The following is a 21,833-nucleotide window of genomic DNA, read 5'->3' on the forward strand; positions in this document are numbered from 1 at the left end:
TTATCCCCAAATGCCATTATCAGAAAGTGATATATGACTGTTACAAGGGTAAATTACCAATTCATCTACTGCCAACTCGTCCACTCATTACATGGTCTACCTTCATCTAGTCTAATGCCATTCTGTCCATCAACATTTCGTCTAACAACCATTTGGTCAAATAACCATTTGGTCCAATCATCACTTCATCTAATCACCAGTTCGTGTATGACAATTTCGTGTCATAACCAGTAGGTCTAATATCCATTTTATTTTCATTAATTTTGCCTAATTAACACTAAGTCCAAATTAGACCAAATGGTATGGACTAAATGGCTCTTGGACCAACTGGTTATTAGACGAAATGGTGAGTGAACAAAATGGCAATTAGACCATGTGGATAGTGGAAGAACTGATGATAGACAAAGTGATAGTAGACGAGTCGGTAATTGGACGAATTGGCATTAGACCAATTGAAAATAAACCGCACCAAGACAGCAGCAAGGCAGAAAATTGAATTACTGTAATTTCAGGACAGGAAGAGATGAATTACAATGCACGGTAATAAGAACAGGAATACATCTACATCTACAGCTGTTTCTTTGGATGAGAGAAAGTCGTTAGACTAAATTTAAGCAGAATTTATAAGGGAAAAGAATCATGACTTTGTTATCATTAAAGGCAATCAATCCTGATGAGTAAAGAGCTAGGCAATTAGTATGATATAAGGAACATTGATTATCTCCTGTCTGCTTGCCGATTCAACGGTGTGTGGATCCGACATACCTCACCGCAAAAGAACCGCTGATTACCAAATCCTGGTTCATATCAGGTCAGTGAACATCAACACACATTTCTAAACACAAAATTCAATATGAAGGTATTACTCAAATGAAAAATATACAACCAGAACAGTTCATATATGGTGAGAAAACATTCATAAATCTTTTTATTTCATAGGCCATCAGGTTGGTTCATAAAGCCATTGCTAACCATAAAATACCCTTAAAGATATAAACATGTGTACAAATTGCAGAATCATTCTAAATTCATGTAAATACACAATGCAACATGTCACCCATATAAATCATGTCACATCATTCATATTTTTAGTACGTCGCTATTTCTATAAATTGAATAATTTGGCAAGCATGCACAGACTACAAGTGCCAATGTTGCATCCTTATATAAATTCCTCCTGTGATTTGTCATATCCCCTAACAGCAACTTTCGATTTGCTCAATATATTAAAGCAGAACATTATGCACAATGTGAACAGTGCATTAAACTTCCCCATGACTAATATATTTGAAGAATATGAAAGATTTCATTAGAATATTGAAAGATATATCCTTCAACGATGAAAGATGAAATCGTACACCATGCACAGCAGGAGGGAAATTTTTGACCCGATTACCAGGGAAATATTTTGTTGGTCAAAAGGTTCCCATTTCAGGTAGAGCATAACCATTTTTTTGTGTAAAACTATTTGCTCAAGAATTTAAGAGAGTTAGAGGCTGTTCTCACTACGTTCCTAAAACTAGTTTAGTGGAAACTAGTTTAGTGGAAACTAGTTTAACGCGTAGTGAGAACGGTCAAAGCGGTCTTGGAAGCGATCTTCCAAACCAGTTGGGAAAACCACCTCGCGATGTAGTTTTCAAGATCGCTTTGCCTCGTTAAACTGGTTTTAGCGTAAGTGAGGACACAACCATTCTTCGGGAAGCGATCTTCGCACATTTTGAGCGCGCTACTCCACACGACAGGTGTAGAATGCCTATGCTGCGGTTTCGAATTTCGCGCGAAACGTGTCACCCCACTGAGAGCATTTCCATAGCAACAAGAGCGCTTTACGTGAAGTGATTTTGAAAACCACTTTCGTGTGATCAAGTGGGAACGCTAGCAAAGCGATCTTCCGAAGTGGTTTCCTGAATCGATTTCCAGTAAACTAGTTTTAGGAACGTAGTGAGAACAGCCTCTTATAAAGTCCTTCACAGACTTTTTATTCAGAAAGGGTCATATTCAGGGTTGATTTTACCAATACTTGTTTCAAGACATTGGGTCAGATGCATAGAAAAGTAGCAATTGCTTCAAGTATAAGCAATTGCTGGCCAATCAAAAGATCATGCTTTATTTCGTATGCATACATGTAACCCTTTGCTTGTGCTTAAACCCTTTTCTTGCCCTTCAGAAAGCAACTGCTAGCGGTTTGAAGATTAGCGACGTCACACTGGTGCGGACACGACTCACACATCAAAAGCGGGACTCGATTGCAAAAGTGTAGCATTGCAAATTACCACTTCTCTCATGCAACATCTTTTCTTTACACGTGGTGTCAAACTATTCCTTTAACTTGTTTCTAATTAATTAATTTATACATTTGGCATTCGATTTGCATTTACTAGGAAGAAAACATGTCCATGTACATGTAGGCTACTGTACATCTACGATTCTGTCTCACGTGCATAAACATGATTATAAAACGCGAAGGCTCTGATCAATCAAACACTCAAACTGCTCTTACAGAGCTTGAAATAACCTAAGCAAATGCTTAAACGCACAACCAAAATGTTGGCCTTCATATGCATACGCTTTTAAGCAATGGCTTAATAAATGCTAGCAGGCAGCTAGCAATTGCTTGAGCTTACTGGCAAAAGCATTAGCTTGCTCATTTTTATGCGTACGGAATCAAGCAAAAGCCAAGCAAAAGCAATTGCTACTTTTCATGCATCTGACCCATTGATTTGACTTCAGGTGTTAGTGTTCCGCTGCTCTATTTAGATCACTTGATCATACTAAAAGTGCAGGGGGATATATATATAATCAGACGCATCACTTCATATCCCCTTCTATAAGAACAATATTTTTTAATCATCATGCTCCATTACAAAGGGAATTTATGGATTTTCTATTAAATGGGGGAGCTAGTCGCATACATATGACATCACAAATGATATCACACTTTAAAAAATTTACAACTCTTTTATCTTTTTCATTGATTTTCATCAAATCTTCATCAATATTTTTCTCCAAGATTCTGTTTATTATTAAAACCAAGTTATCACCAGGGTGAGCTTCCCTGTTAAATGGCATCACAAGCATAGTTTCCGATAGCATAAATAATCATGCTAATCTCAGTGATTCAAAAAGCATTATTCCAATATGCGGGCCATAATGACCTTCATCAGCTCATGTCCAAATTGTAATGACCAAATAGCTTATTGTTATTTGGTCACAAAATGTGATAAAACAAATTATGAAATGAATGAAATTAAGGACATGAGCTAGTTGAAAAGCTGAATTTAAATCATACGAACATAATGTACATTAGAACAGGTTTGAATGATCGAGTTTGCAGGCCTCTTGTTCACACTGCTCGTCAAACTAATCAATCTGCGCATTCTACTCTTGTCAACCCCAGGCAAGTGCCTGAGTGCCCTGGTAAATCTCTCAAATACCAACATAAAAACATCCCCCTGCTAGAGATCTTAATGCACAGGTCATGCCCTTCCAAATATCCTCATTTTCAAGCCTTCAGCTTCTATCATTCAATGGGCATCACGATCAGACCAAGGACTTGATCAGACATTGGGGCAGGAAAGAAGGGGAACTATAAGCCCCTTTCAGACCAAAGAAAAGAGAGTGCTTTAAGTTGGATTATCTGTTCAGCTCAGCTCAGAAAAGATGGAAAATACACAAGCAGGGAAAAAATTATGTATGGGCTCGGGGCAATTTTTGTCCTGGAATGCTAAAAAGAGCCGTGAAAATGATAATAAAAAAAAGAACCGCAGAAAATCCCCATTCACTCCAATGTTAAACTATACGTTGGAGATTAAGGCAGTACATGTAGGTATAGTGAAAAGTAGCCCTCAAAAATAAGGGAAAAAATGGACCTGAAGAGGTCTTGACATTCACACTCAAGAACTGAAAGTGGTCGAGATTGACTAATCCCTGAAAACATATTCACAGGATTGCGGGAACAGAACTCAAGTTAATGCTAGTTTGGTAGGTCAACAAGTCAATATGAGGTTACATATTAATGTTTGGTCCGTTTGCATCCCCAAAACGTGATGGATTATAAAATTGGAAACACATAAAGATTGGGGACTGTTACGTAGCAATTGTTTTTATTCCACAAGCATAATGCTGCAGTCCAATGTGTAATTAACTGAATCATCTGATGTTTCACCATGGAACAGAAAGGGGTGATCTGTATATTTTCACTGATCTCTCAATTTAACATTTTTGACATGAAAGTCTTATTATATCTGCAAAAGAATATTGCACTGTCTACTCTAAGTTCTCAATATCAAGGGATGGCTTTGAATTGAGACCAGTCAAACATGACATTTAAAAATTCCCTGATAACTATTTAAACCCATTCCCAGTTTTGCATATTTTCTATGTTGTTTCAGTGAATTACATGTATTTTCAGTATAAAAACAATGTAAAACTTATTAGCTCTATTACAAACACATGTAATGGCCTCCGTTCTCCCCATACAGCCATCCTTTCCTCACCTTGTACAGAAAGAGGTTGGTTCAATGCAATCCTAGTACATATCATTAAATTACAACACATTGTGTTAAAGCCGCCACTTTGATATACAACAAAATATAATAACAGAGTCTGACTAACTACCATGTCTTCAACTTTTGGGCCAATCAAAATTCCCTGATTTTTCCCTGACTGGAAAAAAGTAAAATAATTTTCCCTGATTTCCCTGATGGGCTGAGAACCATGATCTTAGAGTCCATATTCCAATGGCTTTCATTCAAATCCTAAATATACATCTCATTACTTCCATAGGATCAATGATGGATGAGAGGAGAAGGAAGATTTGCCTAAAATCACCAGCAAATGGAACCTGCTGATAGAATTCAAGGCGTTTCTAGTCACCGATCATTCACTACTGGGATTTCAAAGTCGGTAACCTCCATCGTATCGAATCATTAAAAGTAACATATATGGGTCAAACTAAACAGAGGCAATTCATACAAATGATGGTTGATATACTCCAAAAGCCTGTAAGGTATCGCCTATAGATATGTCATACCAGTCAAAGGAATTTTTAACTATTTGTTTAAAATTTCAAACCATAGGATGGAAAGTCCGTAAAAAAATGATTTGGAAATGGATTCACAACTTCCATGCACAGTACATGTAGGCCTATATATTTATATCTATTTTATATGTATAAAAATTGCACTGCTATCATTATAGTCATTTGATTTTGTATTCACTTATATATTAATTTATTTATATCTATTCCTTTAGTTCTAAGATATCATTCAATTGGAGGGGTTGATAATTCCAAATTCCAGTCACATAGTATGACAAAAAACAGAAACAAATTGTCTACAAAACGTAGAGTTGAATGGGGAAAAGGAGGTTTGAAACCAGTGTAACTTTGTACATGATTTCAAAATAAAAATTCACTGATACTTCAGCCAATTCAATCACGCAGCAATCCTCAAGTCAAGTAGGAATGGCAAGAACTTTATAAGCCAACTGGGCCCCTCTTACAAAGAGAACTTGCGATTGATCTGATCAATCACAACTATGGACGGCCAGCAACGTCAACATCTAAAATACAAATTTGTTCAAAATATTTCTAGATATGATGTATATTCATACATTCATCATTCTCTTGAAGATTCAGTTTGATTCTCTTTGTTTACTAAGGACATTATGCAAATTTCCTGAATAAAAAATGACGTTGATGGATTTCCATATACTTGAGGTTGACCGGATCGATCGTAACTCTTTGTCAGACGGGGCCCTGGTCAGTTCTTAGTTCAAACACAGTGAGCAGTAAAACAATCATTTTTAAAAGAAAACCCTGATTACTTCAACAAACTTCATACTTGTAGAAAATATGCCATTGACATCTATGTATAACATTTTTAGATGCAACAAATGTGAAATATAAAGCAACCAATCACCTCTTGCTCTAGAGCGATGAGACAAACTATCACTTCTTCGGTGAACTGGATATACATGCTTTCTTTCCTTTAGAAAGATAGCTTAATGTATACATACATACATCCATCTTGCTTTGAAAGTAATTTGAAAAGTCTTTGAAAAGCTGTTTTGAAAAGTGGACTCATAAAAACTGGCTTCAATTTGGCGCACTGTGACAAAAGCGCGCATCAGCATTGGACATTTTTTAATATACACGGTCAGGAACCCATCAAAAATTGGATCAAAAGTTTCAATTGAATAGGATTAAACTATAAATCTATACAAGATTGAAAACTTCACTCCAACCTTGGATTGGTCCTTAATAGCCAATCTATTTCAATCTACAGAGAGTATCAATGTTATCTGAATGTTTTTATGAGTAGCCACCGGCATGATCTATACTATGGTGTAAATCATCATCATACTTAGTGAAAACGATGTTGAAGTTTTATGCTATACATGTAGGATGAAATTCACATCATCAATACCAGTTTAGGCCCGATCTAAAATGCATCTGTGTACATCGTACTCATTCTAGAAATACAATGAAATCCATTGGAAATTGCAAGTGGAAATGAGATGGATGGATTTTCATATGAGAGGACTTGAGATTCAACATATCAATCTTGACTCTTTGCGAGACAAGGCCCAGTTGACATATCATCCTCTTGACTATGTTATTTTTCTAATATCAAAGATTAAAGCTTACTAGCTTTGAAGCAAAAGGACGAAATATGATGATTTCTTTTTTATTCACTGCCCTTTGCACCCCACATAAAACTCATATTTTCTAGCTCAGTGGGCAAGAAATGTGCTGCCAGTCAAAAGATAAAAGCTTATCTACCGACAGACCATGGGACAAATCAAGTGGTTGAAGACTCCTGGGATGGGGGTTGAAAGTGGGATTGGACTTCACTTTCATGTACTAAGGAGGCCAGATCAATAATGAGAGCCTGTTAAGGTGGGGTGTCCATCTTAACACATTTCTTGTCTGATGTCTACATTCTTGAACTTAAAGCAATGTTCTCTAACTTCTCTTCACCATGTGAAGTGACTTCAGATTTTAAAAGATTAATAAATGATTAGGGCTGAAGTAGATAAAGAAAGGATATATTGGAACTTGGAATGTGTCTCATATTTGTAACAAATTTGGTATCTACTCAAGATGCTGACATTTTAAAACCATCACTTTTAATGTGATTATTCATTGGTGTTTTATAACCTTTGACATCTTCATCATAGTTATGTTGGAATTGTCTGGTGTATTCAGTGTTAGTAACACATTTGCTATCTACATGTACATAATAATAGTTGTTGACATTGTCTAGTGTTATAACACCTGTGCTATCTACATGTAAACTATATGTTGAAATTGTATTCAGTATTATCTGCAGTGTTGGTGACACCAGGGATATCTACACTACATGTAGATGTTGAGATCATCTGCAGTGTTGGTGACACCAGATGTTGAGATTATGTGCAGTGTTGGTGACACCAAAGACATCTACACTAGATGTTGAGATTATCTGCAGTGTTGGTGATACCAGGGACATCTACACTTGATGTTTAAATTATCTGCAGTGTTGGTGACACCAGGGACATCTACACTAGATGTCAAGATAATCTTCAGTGCTAGTAGCACATTTGCTATCTACAAAAGATGTTAACATTGTCTTAAGCATTATAGCATCTTTGCTATCTCCACTAGATGTTGACAATATCTTCAGTGTTATTAACACAAATGATATCTAATCTAGACATTAATATTGCATTCAGTATCAGTAATAACTTTGCTATCTACATTAGATGTTGACATTGTCTTAGGTGTTAGTAACACTTTTACTATGGACACTAGAGGTTGATATTGCTTTCAGTGTTAGCAATACCTTTGCTATTTGCATAATATATTCATTGTCTTTACATGTGTGTAACACTTTCCTATCTACACTACAAGTTGACACTGTCCTAAGTGTAAGTAACACCTTTGCTAACTACACTAGTTGTTGACAATGTCTTCAATGTAGGAGTTTTTACTGCATCAGTAATTGTCTAGGAGATATCAATCCATGACACCTTCAGCTAGAGGTCAAAGCATAATTAAATCTTTCATAATAAATAATTGAAACCCTCCCCGTCATTGTAGTCATAAACAAAAGAAATAAAACTCTGAGTAGGGTCATAATAGAGGCATGTCATTTTCTTTTACCTTTAATTAATTCAGATCATCTTCAGGACTATTATCTACAAGAAAGCAGCAGAACAATAGTCAGCGATTTTGCAAATGGCGATAAACCTTATCTTCGGTCAAAGTAAAAAAATGTAGTTTTTCTACATATTCTGCAAGCCTGTCTTAACTCTATCGACATATTTCAGATTAAAATTTGAATGCAATTATCTCAAAATAGTGTTTTGGAGGCCAGATGATATTTAGGCCACTTTGTCAAATCACTGATGATGTATAATAAACTCAATCAGTTATGCAACAAAGGTAAAATAATATCTAACAAATTACAGGTACTTCAACTCTAATTGACAATAAGAAAGCATTAAATTACATACACTGTAATACAAATGTACCTGATAAACAGAAGCTAAAAAAGTATTGCAGGGGTAAAAAATAATAATTTTAGGAACAATGTCAGGTAATACACATGGGCAATTCCATAGGTTGGTGGACATGAGCTCAATGTGTCTTTGTACATATAGCCCATCTGAACCGTAACATGAGTAACCACTTTATCTGCACCCCTAGTAAAAACCATATGTTCTTTATTTTTTTAATCATACACAAATTTGTCTCCCTAATATACTTCTTTGAAATGGATAAAATCAACTTTCATAAAAGCCTTGTATGAGGACACTTTTCACTTATGTCCACTTTTCATTTTATGCATGTCCAAATCATGTAACATGAGTAACCGAGACATTTCAAAGATTTGCCAGGAGCATAATGAAATTTCCCAAGTTTTGTTTTTATACAAAGGATAGTCAGAATGCGTACTATGTTGTGATAAAGAGATGTTTAGTTCCTATCAATAATAATGGAGTTACAGCTCCAAGTATGAGTCAAGAGGTGGTTTCAGATTGCCTCGAAGTTCGTCAGTTCCAGGTATTCTCTGATCGGGAAATTTACCCCGATCAGAAAATACCAGGTATTTTGGTAATGTGAAAGCAAACTACGCGTAATTTCCCCGAAAGAAAATACCTGTTAAATAGTAGGTACTTGGCGAAATTACGAGAACTTTCGCTGGGATTTTTCCAAGGTCGCAGGTATTTTGGCAATGTGAAAGCAATTTACGGGAACTTTTAGCCAAGCGTGTCGTTGGGCGCGGGCGCCGTGGGTGGCTGCTGGGCTAGTGGTTTTGAATCTCGCGCCTTGCCTGCTTATTAGACCATACTGCGCATGCTCCTAACTTTAGGAATTTATCCCGAAGGGTATGTTTCGGGGCGGTGTGAATGCAGGAATAATTAATGGGTATTTTTTAGCCTAAAAATGTTCTCGTAATTTAACGGGGATTCTTGTGATCGAGGCGGTTTGAAACCGCCTATTGTGTCTCCAAATGTAACGTGGGTAACCATGGAATAGCCCACATGAAATTTTAATGAAAACAGGTACTTAAAGAATCACTGAAACAAGAAACACTGTAAAAATGTGGTGAATATGGAGGAAAGGGGGAGTAGTGGAGAAAGTGTAGTAAATATTTCAAAGTCTGTAACAAACCATAATCAACTCTCCTTGTCACATATAACTGAATGTACAAACTTCTACAAAGAGGCCGTTCTCATTACGCTTTCGAAAACTAGTTTACTGGAAACAGATTCAGGAAACCACTTTGGAAGATCGCTTGCCAGCGTTCCCACTTGATCACACGAAAGTGATTTTCAAAATCACTTCACGTAAAGCGCTCTTGTTGCTGTGGAAACGCTCTCAGTGGGGTGACACGTTTCGCGCGAAATTCAAAACCGCAGCATAGGCATTCTACACCTGTCGTGTGGAGTAGCGCGCTCAAAATGTGCGAAGATCGCGTCCCGAAGAACGGTTGTGTCCTCACTTACGCTTAAACCAGTTTAACGAGGCAAAGCGATCTTGAAAACTACATCGCGAGGTGGTTTTCCAAACTGGTTTGAAAGATCGCTTCCAAGACCGCTTCGACTGTTCTCACTACGCGTTAAACTAGTTTCCACTAAACTAGTTTCCAGTAAACTAGTTTTAGGAACGTAGTGAGAACAGCCTCAAAGTTTCATATGAACTTCATTTCAAACATCAAAACTACATTTTGTAAAAAAAAAAAAAAAATTACAGTCCAGTGAATACAACCTTGACATTCTTAAAATCCTTTATATACAACTCATCATTAAAGAAGCTGTTGGATGCATTAATAAGTACCATTTAATGGAAATGTGAATGACTGAATAAATCAAATCTAATTCCAGTGAAGGTCAGGCAGAAGATAGCATACTAATTAGCTCTTGCTATCCCTTCTTTCTCCCAGTAGGATGCAATCAGTTTCTATTTCTAAATGTCTGGTGTTTTTTTGAAGTTGTGTACAGTGCATTTTTCACACATTGAACATGAACAAAACAAAACAAAAACAATTAAGTTCATTTTCACTTTTGGCAGGAAAAGAGACTATTTGTATGAAAATAAGTTCACCACTTTCCCTTTCAGCAAAGGGTACCAGGATCATTTTCACTAAATGACGTTGCTTATCAATTTAAGGGTTGCATTGTAAAACTTTCATCAAAACAGTCAACAATGCAAAATTTATGCATTTTGAAGCTCAATAACAATATTGGAGGCAAGAAGAAAATTGGCATAAAATTGACCAGTTTTTACTATTTGTACTAAGACATGTAGGGTAGGCCAACATACATGATAAACGTCATAATCTCTCTCGCTGTGTCTGAAAAAATCACTGGTAATCATTATCCAAAATGTGTCAGATTTGACCAATCTTAATGATAAAACATTTAATAGCATTTGTCTCTGAAATATTTTTTCTGGGGCACAAGGCAGGGGGGTCTAAATGGAGAGTTTTTGCGGTAATACCATGTAATTTAGTCCTGAAAGGACTGTTGGTTAATCTTTCTGATGGTAGCTCTGAAAAGAACTGTTATTCTCGACACTTCGAGCTAGCACATAAGCTTTGCTCTCCTGACAAAGAGCAAAGCTTATGCGCTGGAAACGTCGAGAAAAATTCTTTTCAGAGCTACTATCAGAAAGACTAACCAACAGTCCTTTTCAGGACTAACCAACATGGTATTACCGCAAGAACTCTCCATTCAGTTTTACCACCATGCAAACCTTCAAAGCTCACATTAAGGCAGAATTAATTGCCCATTCAAAAGACAAATAACGTTATATGAAAATTGAAATCAAGAATTACGAAGAAAAAAAAATGAAATTGAATGCCCATGAACCTTTAGAGACTATTTTTGAAGTGAAACTGATTATTGCAAAGAGAGGAAGATAGAGAGAACATAATACTTCCTCTGAAGGAGGGCACAGCTTTTTCCTGTAGTATTCCAGATTTAAGTCATGGTCGATATTGCTAAATTTGATTTAAAGCGTCAAGCATATGAGACTCAAGCAAAAACAACAGCTGGCTATCTCATTTCTTCTCCAATTGTACAGAGGTGCATGTGCAAGACTGTTCATTTTTTTCAGAAGAAATATAAATCGCGTGTGACAGGACTATAATGAAGAAAAATTGAGAGGTTTATTTCATAAACTTTAATACTGTTAAATACTGAATTGTTTTATAGCACATGACACCTCATAAACCTGCGTCTCTGTACGTTTCCAAAGGAATTTGGACTTTATTTCCCTGTAATATCATCTACATGTATGTGCTGCATTGGCTAACCTAGAAGACTTTGTCCAGAGAGGCACAATATTTTGGGCAAATATGAGTTAACACCACTTTTGGAATACTTGTGTCAAAATAACTTCTAAGAAGCAAAAAAAATCATAAAAAATCTGTTGGGCACTCTGATGCCCCTCCTGTAGGAAAATGACTAAATTATTAATGATAAATATTTACAATTTCATTTAGATAGCACTATGAATAAACCATTGAAAACTGATTTGAATATATACATGCAGTAATTCCCAGTCAATGTCATATTCTACATGTATGCTGTCAATGTTTCTTAATTCTAGAAGTTATCATAAATTTTCACAACATAGCAATAAATTTGCAAGATATTTTGGTGCAGAACAAATATCCATAATTTGAGACCATATAGTTTTTAATAAAATATTAATGTACTGTGTAAGGGCATGTCCCACTAAATGAATAAATATCTTCTCATAAAAATAAATACTAAATTAGCCCACAGAAAAATCAGAATGAATTTTACTCTGAATAAAAATGTGACTAAGAATAATTACCCTCCCCCAAAAAATTGATTTTTAAGCTACTATCAAAGGACAAGTCCATCCCAACAAAAAGTTGATTTGAGTAAAAAGAGAAAAATCCAACAAGCGTAACACTGAAAATTTCGTCAAAATCGGATGTAAAATAAGAAAGTTCTGACATTTTAAAGTTTTGCTTAATTAAAAAAAAACAGTTATGTGCACATCCTAGTGGGTATGCAAATGAGGAGACCGATGACGTCATCCACTCACTATTTCTTTTGTATTTTATTATATGAAATCAGGAATATTCTTTTTTCTCCTCATTGTCAAGTGAAACAACGATTAATTCTTTCCTGAAATTGTGGAATGAGCATTGTTTAATATTATATGATTCAGTCAAGTTGGTCCTTATTGTCAAATCTATAAAAAATGAAATATTGTATAATTCAAACAATAAAAAACAAAAGAAATAGTGACAGATATCATAGACTGTCTTATTTGAGTTGTGCATATCACTGTTTTGTGAAAAATAAGCAAAACTTTAAAATGTCATAACTTTCTCATTTGACATCCGATTTTGATGAAATTTTCAGCGTGTTGCTAGTTTGATTTTTCTCTATTTATTCAAATCAACATCTTTCTGGGGTGGACTTGACCTTGACCTAATGATACTTCATGTTAGTTAACAAAATAATTTGATTTTGTGGCAGTTTCATACTTCAAACATGCTACCAACAGTACAATTGAAATTGGAAATTGGAGCGAAACAAGAGAAAGACAGTTTCATAAGTTAGTCATTTCCCCTAAATCTTGACATATCCACTTCATAAACCAGCTCTATCAACACAATGATGAACCTAGTTATGACATATTGATGAATTTATTGGCCAGCACTCCACTACATCCTAGATTCAAGGCCAGCTAATCATTATCAGCTTTAGCTTTCTATGAGAAAATATCACCTGTTTCTAATCCCCATGTAATGAAATTTCTGAAATGAATGCATTTGATATATTTTACTATTATATTGCACCCTGGGAAATAGTACATATCTCACCCACAGGTATTTCACAGAAGCCAATTTAGCTTTAATCAATGGTATAATGAGCATTGTACAGTGGCTGGTGATTGTGACTACTAAAGGTTTATTTGGAGATAGGGGGAGGGGGGGGGGGTGGGTGGGGGGCATCAAGCCATGTTTAGGCACCTTTATTTTTCCTAGGTCCTGGCTTGACCAGTATCCTAGTTTGTACCCATGATAACTTATAGATTGTTAATCTCAATCTAAGTAATTTGTAGTACATGTCATGCCCGCTCTTTTCAAACCCCCTGGATATATACCTCTGTAAATCTTGTTGACATTAAGGGGTAAAATGTGAAGAGTAATAATTCTAAGGGGTAAAATGAGATGACCCAAAATTTATACCAGTCTAGTAGTAGTACAAGGATATATAATTTTTCAGGAGATTGCTGCAGAATGATACATAATAATATTCTCAAGATAAAATATTGTTTCCATCAAATATGGAATTCATGGGAATTGCATAATGCAGAAGTCAACCTGGCTCATGAAGCCAAAGATTCTTCTCTGGCAATAAATCATATTTTTACAAGGTACGGAGCATTAAAGCACTACACTACCCAATGGAGCTGGAGCTTCAATACAGATTTGCTCTACACTGTGTAATGCATAGTACAGAGGAGTAAAGTGGCTGCTAGCGGAATTTTACTGCCTTCCAAAGATCTCTTCCATAGCCAACTTCATCAGAATAAGAACCTGTTTGGAGGCGTGACCAAAAGACAATCAAAGGTCCAATGAATAAAAGTGAACAAGAGCACGGTAATTCATACTTACTCATGACATTGCTCACATGAACCGATTTGACGGTGGAAACCGATTTGTGGTGGAAAGGGCATTTATGTTTGTCAAACACTTAAATCCATGTTTGAGAACAATTCAAGCAAGATGTTGACTGACCATGATATCAACAATGGAGATCTGGTAAAGACAATCAAATCATACCTGGGTCACCTCAGGGGCAGGCTGCACGATTGTCAGCTCAATGCTTGTTTCTTGGTCTCCTTTGCCTTTCTCCCCGCTGTGGTTCTGGTTGTCCGTCATTGCTCAGCAGTCCTTCTTTCCCTCCACAGGCATAGCACGCAAAGCTCACAAACTTCAGCCAAGTTTTCCGCTGCAAGACCTGTCATTCACCAGGCACCAGCATGCATTCTATTCTATTCTCCAAATCTCTTTCTCTTCCACTCTCTGTTTCTCTCCCGCAGTCTCAGCCCCGACAAACGCACAAACTCACTGGGCTTGATCTCAAACAGGACCTGTGGAGTGGGTCTCGGCAAACTAAGAAAAAGTTTGGCAAATTGGATATCCTTACGGCATAGTCACGCACAGGCCATGAAAAGCTGCTTGTATTGAGTTTTAAAGAGGGAGAATGGTAACCCACACTTTTACTACCATAACAGTAGTACCTCCTGCCAACTTTTCCTCGGTGTAAAGACTAACGAAAGAGGGCACCGTTCAAGAATATGAAATAGTTACCTGAAGGCACATCAGGATTGGAATATCACCATCACTTTGCTTGGCCATAATTCTTTGGATATAACTTACATTGTAAGTCGAAAGGTCATCAAAGTCCAAGAGCGAACTATAAAGCAGGCATTTCATATACTTGTAATACTATCCTTGTTATTATGGCATGTTTTATTGCAATTTCTTTTCACGTTATAAATGAAAGAAATTACCAAGCGAAAGAGGCAATTATCAGAGTTCAAACTGCACCAGGCACTAGATAATATCATTTTATTTTGGTCTTTCAATTTGTCTATTCTAATACATGGGCTGACATAAACTTTAATAAACAAAAGCTAGACTTTGACTCTCTAAATGCAAATTTCTTTAACACATCTGGTCACACCTATGACAAAATAATATGATCTTCAAATTGGCATTTAAAGGGAAGTTCACTCTGAAGAAAAGTTTTTTTAATGTTTTTATTAATTTACAAAGGTTTACAAAACATCAAATCAGTACACTTGTAACAAAAGAAAAATAAGCAGCAAAATAAAAGTTTTTTGTAAAAATAGCAGAATAAATAATAAAAAATATTGGTGAAGGTTTGAGGAAAATCAGTTAAAGATTTAGCAATTTTTAATTTGTGATGTCATAGACGAACAGCTTCCCAATAACTTTTTTAATTTTAAATGGTTTGTGATGACTTATTTTCGGTTTCTTTTTAGGAACAGGTGTGAAATTGTTTGTCTATTGATATACTGGAAGTACAGTAAAAACCATTTTCAATTTTCAGAGAAAATGACATTTCATAGATTTTTTACCATACGAAATGTACAAAAGCTGCTCGCATATGACGTCACAAATCAAATCATTAAAATTCTAATAACTTTATTCTTTAATGAATTTTTCTCAAACCTTCAGCAATACATTTTATTTTTTTTCTGCTATTTTTCCAATGAATTTTTGTCAGGGTAAACTTCCCCTTTAATACCTGAACGTGACATTTTGGTAGAGTACACTCTGAAATTATTTTCATACTGTGCGTGACGAATTGCAATTAAGGTACAACTACATGTATGTAAGCCCTAAATTAGCAGTTGTAAGGTACACAACGCAAAATGGTTTTCAAAAATAAAGACACTGTAGGAAAATTTATTCCTATTAGAAGTTTTCTAATCCTTTTGGGAAAATCACCTATGATTGCCAATGGTTTGTACTAATAAAATCAAGTAAATTTATTCTGAAAACTGTAGGAAAAAAATTAGATCTGTGCCAGGGAAAATGTCATCTGGCTGCCAATGGATAGCACTAACAAAATCTTTAAATTTATAGCCTTTCAATCTGGAAAGAAAGTTGGCCTATTTGTGACGAGTGAGAGAAACTTGATAGGTGGATAATATTACCAGTCATTTCTCTCTACTGGGAAAACCCCTGCCTGCTGTAAACTTTGGGGTTGCGTAGCTCTTTATCCCGAAGACCTGCTCAAACTCACAAGAGTTGTTCTTTTAATTTCTGCGCTGATAGAGCATCGATGACTTGTGTCTCGGGATAAAAGAAACAGCCTCTGAGCAAGAAAGAAAGTGATAGCTTGGACTTGTTGCAGGGAATGTATAACAAATATGACCACAGGTAGAAACACTAAAGCTTCAACATTAACGCAATGTCATTATCAGATAATACTATATGGGCAAGATTGCCTGGGTAAAGGTTACTTCAACACTAGAATAAATGTCTTTTTATAAGAGAATCCAAGAAAAAATTGATTAATAATCTCTTCATTACTAGCCGACCATGCAAGACAGATCCAGGAGGAAAATCACAGCAAATAATAATCTTTGAACATCAATATACTCCAAGTAATCATTTTTACCAAGAATCTGCCAAAAGTTCTGTAGGTATCATTTCAGTTCAAGACCTATCAAAATTAATGAACAGCATACTGCAAGTAATAAAGAATCATTTTTTAATACCAAGAATCTGCCAAAAGCTCTTTAGGTATCGTATCACTTCAAGACCTATCAAATGAACAGAAGTCAATCACTCGATAGGCAAATATGGGGTTAGAGAAAGGGCAATGGTGTTCCCTATGATTTAAGTCTGTTCACAGAAGTACCTAATGTTATCTATTGGTGTTTTGCATATAGGTAATGCCCAGTTTGGCAAAAAAAATGATGTGCACAAAATCTATTCCTTGGAGAGCTACTTAACTTAAAATGTTCTAATTATAAAAACGCACAAAACAGAAGTGATCTCCTATTACAGTGTTGCTTTCTTATCTGGGTGGAATAAAGCAATGCACTATTACATACCTTGCATTTTTTTGGTGGGTTTTGTCGCATTAGAAACATAGGTCTTTGGGTATTTTTTCTGGAGATCATACTGCCCTTGCGTCCTTAGACAAGAAATTTATCTACATCTGCTGCACTTGACCCAGGTTTATAATGTGGGTGAGATAAGACCAAGGTAAAAGATATCCTTCACACTGCAAAAACTCTGGTGTTGATTTAACACCAGCCTGGAATCTATTATGTCCACACCAGAGAAGTGTTAAACAACACCAGTTTTGTTTTGGTCTAACACCAGATATGTGCTTATACAACATCAATTAGTATCAAAACAGCATCGGTTTGATTCCAAACTGGTGTTGTTTCAATACTTCTCTTGTGTGGACATATATAGATTCCGGTCTGGTGCTAATTCTACACCGGAGTTTTTGCAGTGCACTTTAAATATCATGAAATCAGAATTAATCCAGATCCACTGAGTATTATGAAAAATTTCGATTCTAGATTTAGATGTACATCTTAAAGATTGGAATCTAAATCAAGAATATCAAAATTTGAACAGAAATCAAAGAGTTCATCAGGTCACTATATACAGTAGTGGTGGTGGTGGTTGGGGAGAGGCGTGATATTAAAATCATGCATTATGTGCCTGTCAGACTCAAATCCCAGCTCATATCTTTACCCCCATTCTGGATTTATTTAAAATCCCTGTAAGAGTGCAAGACCTTTGGGGACTCATTTTAGTTACCTAAATAAACGTGTTCGGGGGGGGGGGGAGACTGAAAAAAGTACCAAAAAATGTCTGTCCATGTTGTGTATGTGATGACTTAAAGAAACAATGAAATACCATCATAATCATCACCAATAAAATGAAAAACAAATTAAATCTAACTCAAATCACTGTTTGCATCAAAGGTTATATTATTCTGTTTCCTCAGAAATAAACCCGTATCATTTAAAAAATAACAGAATCTTCAAGATTACTACTTTATGTTTACTCTGATTTCGTTTAACCTGATGAATTATTAATTAACTCAGAGATGCAGAAATTTATGAGAAGTAAAGAGAGACGTTTCCTTTTAATTTAATGCCTCGGGATAAAAGAGATATTCATTATTAACATTATAAAATAACTACATTGTGTTTACTCCCAATTTTTAACCTGATAAAACCTTGACCGACCCAGTAATAGAGAGAGAAAGAGAGAAGAACACATACAGAATTTTATCAAACCAATTGGATGAAATAAGAAGGAAAAAAAAAACGCCACCTGCCTGGACCATTCACTTCACAGGTCAGGTGTGAATAGGGGAAGAAAATGCCTTTAACTAAACTAGGGAATGGGTGTGTCTGTTCACACTGGGGCTGCTGAAAACACCTGTGCTTGTTACAGAGGGATGCGCAAAGAACTGGATGTGATTAAATATTCCGCATCAGATCCTCCCTATTCCCGGATATTGGAGAGGCAATTCAATGAAAGTATTACAGTCATTGAATTCAAAGTGCAGAATCAAATGTGGAATTAGTCCATAATAACAATAATAATAATAAAAATGCAGCTTACAAATTAATGCTGCAAAGTGCTCAAGGAGTTGTTGTCACTATTACCCGGGTGTGGCCCAACCAGCCATTCCCTGATGGACAGGCATTTCCGGAATATTCCTGCAAGGTACTCATTTGCCTCACCTGGGTCGAGTGCAGCACAATGTAGATGAATTTCTTGCTGAAGGAAATTGATGCCATGCATAGGATTCGAACCTTATTTTAGAATGTGAAAACCCTAGAGCATACTCCAAAACAAAAACACCATATATCTACATTAAAAAATACACCTGAATTGTAACTTCTTCCCGTACTGTACCCCCTTCACACTTCCTATTCAACAGTTTCACAGATTTTACCCGTTAGAGAAAATTAATCGATTCAGAGTTTCATTTCACCAATGAGGAGATTCTCTGAAGAGAGACTTCAGACAATATGAGAATAATCCATCAACCAAGGTGTGCAAAGTGGGGTTTTAATGAAAGCTTTTGCCATTGATTTTCGATAACTGATGTTACAAGCTGCTGTAACTCCTTGCATCTGATTGGCTTAGAAGAAATTAGTCAGTGAAAAAAAAAAAAAAAACTTTCCATGAAACTCGGGCCTGGTGTCTTATCCCGGTAACAGTAATTACCACTTCCAAGAAACCATGATGAGTTTTGGATGATTCCAAATGCCTACAGCTTTTCATTAAGTACATATAAAAGGAGTTTGCTGGTACTAGGAGTGATAAATAAAGTCCAATTAGACTAAATGGTATATGGACTAAATGGCTTTTGGACCAACCGGTTATTAGATGAAATGGCAATTACACCATGAGGATAGTGGACGAACTGATGGTACATGTAGACCAAATGAAAGTAGACGAGTTGGCATTAGACCAATTGGAAATAAACCCTAGGAGTGCATTCAAGGAATACTTTTTTACCCTAAAAAAGATGGTTTTAACAGATACACATAGGTAGCATTCCTCAGTCTTTCATCCACCATGAAAATGAATGTCTTTTAAAATGAAAACATGAAACACTAAAAAAGGATACGTTTTTAAAGGGGATTCTACAGAACCATGGGCATTACACAATAAAAACACTGTTTAAAATGTTTACACAATGCTGTTCACTACTTTATATGAACATTACAGTAGTTTTTTAAACAGTTTTAAACAACAAAATTCAATTCTTAATATTTAATCTCAATGAATTAAAGAAATCAAACTGTTATACAACTACTGTAAGGTTCATATAGTTAACAGTATTGTATAAAAAATTCAAACATTGTTTTTACTGTGTAACAGCCAATTTTAATGCAACAAAGATTAATCAGGCTTCTACTATGGGTCCTATTTAAGACATATACGCCTATTGTATATTTCACTTCAAGATTGACCCTGTCACAGTCACTGATCTGCAATGCATGGTGGGCAGACTAAAATAGAGGGGAACCAGGGTGAATAATACCGTGTTTACACTTAATCGGCATTTGAATCGGCTCGCGGTTCTGAACCGCGAGCCGATTCAGCATCGGCTTTTTCATAGCGTGTAAACGCGAGCAACTTGAATCGGCTCGCGGTTCAGAACCGGCAATTTGCACCACCGAAGTAGTAGGTTCTGAACCGCGAGCCGATGCAGAATCGGCTTTTTTACTACGTGTAAACAGAAAGCCGATTCTGCACCGGCAATTTGTGCGCATTTCAATTACTTTACCATTGTGACGTAATTGTAAGCGCACTGATCCAGCGTTGTCTTTATTATGACGTATATTGTAGGTATGCGTATCATTTCAGGTTTTTGCATCGGCTCGCGGTTCTGAACCGCGAGCTGTAACAACGTGTAAACGCAATCCAAATGCCGATTCTGCATCGGCATTTGGTTCAGAACCAATTGCCGATTAAGTGTAAACACGGTATAAATGTCCTCCTGAAATAACCATATTTTGTACTGTCATTTTGATTTGTGATTCCGGTTTGTGATTTATAGTGGGTAATATATCTAGGGTTCAAATAGCCATAGGGTTAAAATATACAAAGTCCTTTGGAAACCAATAGAAGCATTAAATGGTATCATAATATTTGCTCTACCAGAATTGAATATCATCATCATGATCATCTTCACCACCACCACCACCACCACCATCATCATCATCATCATCATCATCATCATCATTATGATTATTCTATAGGTACTACATAATAATCTACAATGCTATGGGGTATTCAAGGCTGAAAATCACATGATCTGAATAGATACAATGCAGATGAATTTCATTTAGAACAAATGAAAATTCATAAGTGGTTGAAATTTTGAATTCTGCCTTGTTTCAGTGAAACAGTTCTGATTTTCTGTACTGACGCCTAATTTTCTATACTGAGGCGTGAAAGCTCAGAACATTTCTACCGAGGCGTGATAGCTCAATGGTAAAGAGATGTTTTCACAATTCCCATTTGATGCGCTAGTGCACTTTAGTAAAGAAGGCACTTATTCTCATTATCAGGTCCTGGAGAGGAACTTCAGCCTTCTCTACATGGTCCCTTCCTTATTAAAGTCAGGACAGGAGCACAAATTGTTATCCATCATGTAATTGATTGCATCATCATTACAAGCGTTGGTATTTCGCATTAAACTTTTCACCACGATCAGCGTCATTGTAATCTTTCATCTACCAATCCTAGCCCTCGATTAGCGCCTGGTGATTGTCACAATACTCATATCCATTTAATAGATGGCAATTATGCCTTCATTGTCATCTGCAATTACATTTGTGACCAGGCATCAATACACTCACAAAGTCACACTTAGTGATTATTAGTCGGAGGGCATAAAATGTGGCTTTTGTATCGAAGGTCGAATGTAAGATTTCAGTATTTTCAAAAAGAGTATATTCTTTTAATAAAATGGGTATACTAATAAAACCCTGGCTACCATGTTTTGACAGTTTTAATAATAAAAAACATATTTACTCTCTTTACTTTGTGATCATGTTGAAATTTGTGCTTCTTCTAATAGAAAAATATTCCATTGAATTGAGCGATGGAGAAGCTCTTACACTCAAGAGATACAAAATGTGTTTAATTAGTGTGCCAATTGTCAGGATAAAGCTTTATTACCTTTTCTATGAAAACCTTTCATTGATTTCTAATCATCTTTTTGTGTTCAAAAGATTGACCAACTTTAATCCCTTA

At 36.0% G+C, this 21,833-nt stretch overlaps 1 protein-coding gene across 1 annotated transcript in view; it reads right to left on the reverse strand.

The window, feature by feature from the left end:
* LOC129272476 (solute carrier family 28 member 3-like) overlaps positions 1 to 14,423 on the reverse strand; it is a 37,807-nt gene extending 23,384 nt beyond the window's left edge. Inside the window, exon 1 of the mRNA XM_054909620.2 lies at positions 14,325 to 14,423. Within this exon, the coding sequence (XP_054765595.2) occupies positions 14,325 to 14,423 (99 nt within the window). The remainder of the gene's footprint in view (positions 1 to 14,324) is intronic.
* Between the last annotated feature and the right edge of the window lie 7,410 nt (positions 14,424 to 21,833).

Source organism: Lytechinus pictus, chromosome 12 (assembly GCF_037042905.1).
Source record: "Lytechinus pictus isolate F3 Inbred chromosome 12, Lp3.0, whole genome shotgun sequence".
In the NCBI taxonomy this organism is placed as follows: domain Eukaryota; kingdom Metazoa; phylum Echinodermata; class Echinoidea; order Temnopleuroida; family Toxopneustidae; genus Lytechinus; species Lytechinus pictus.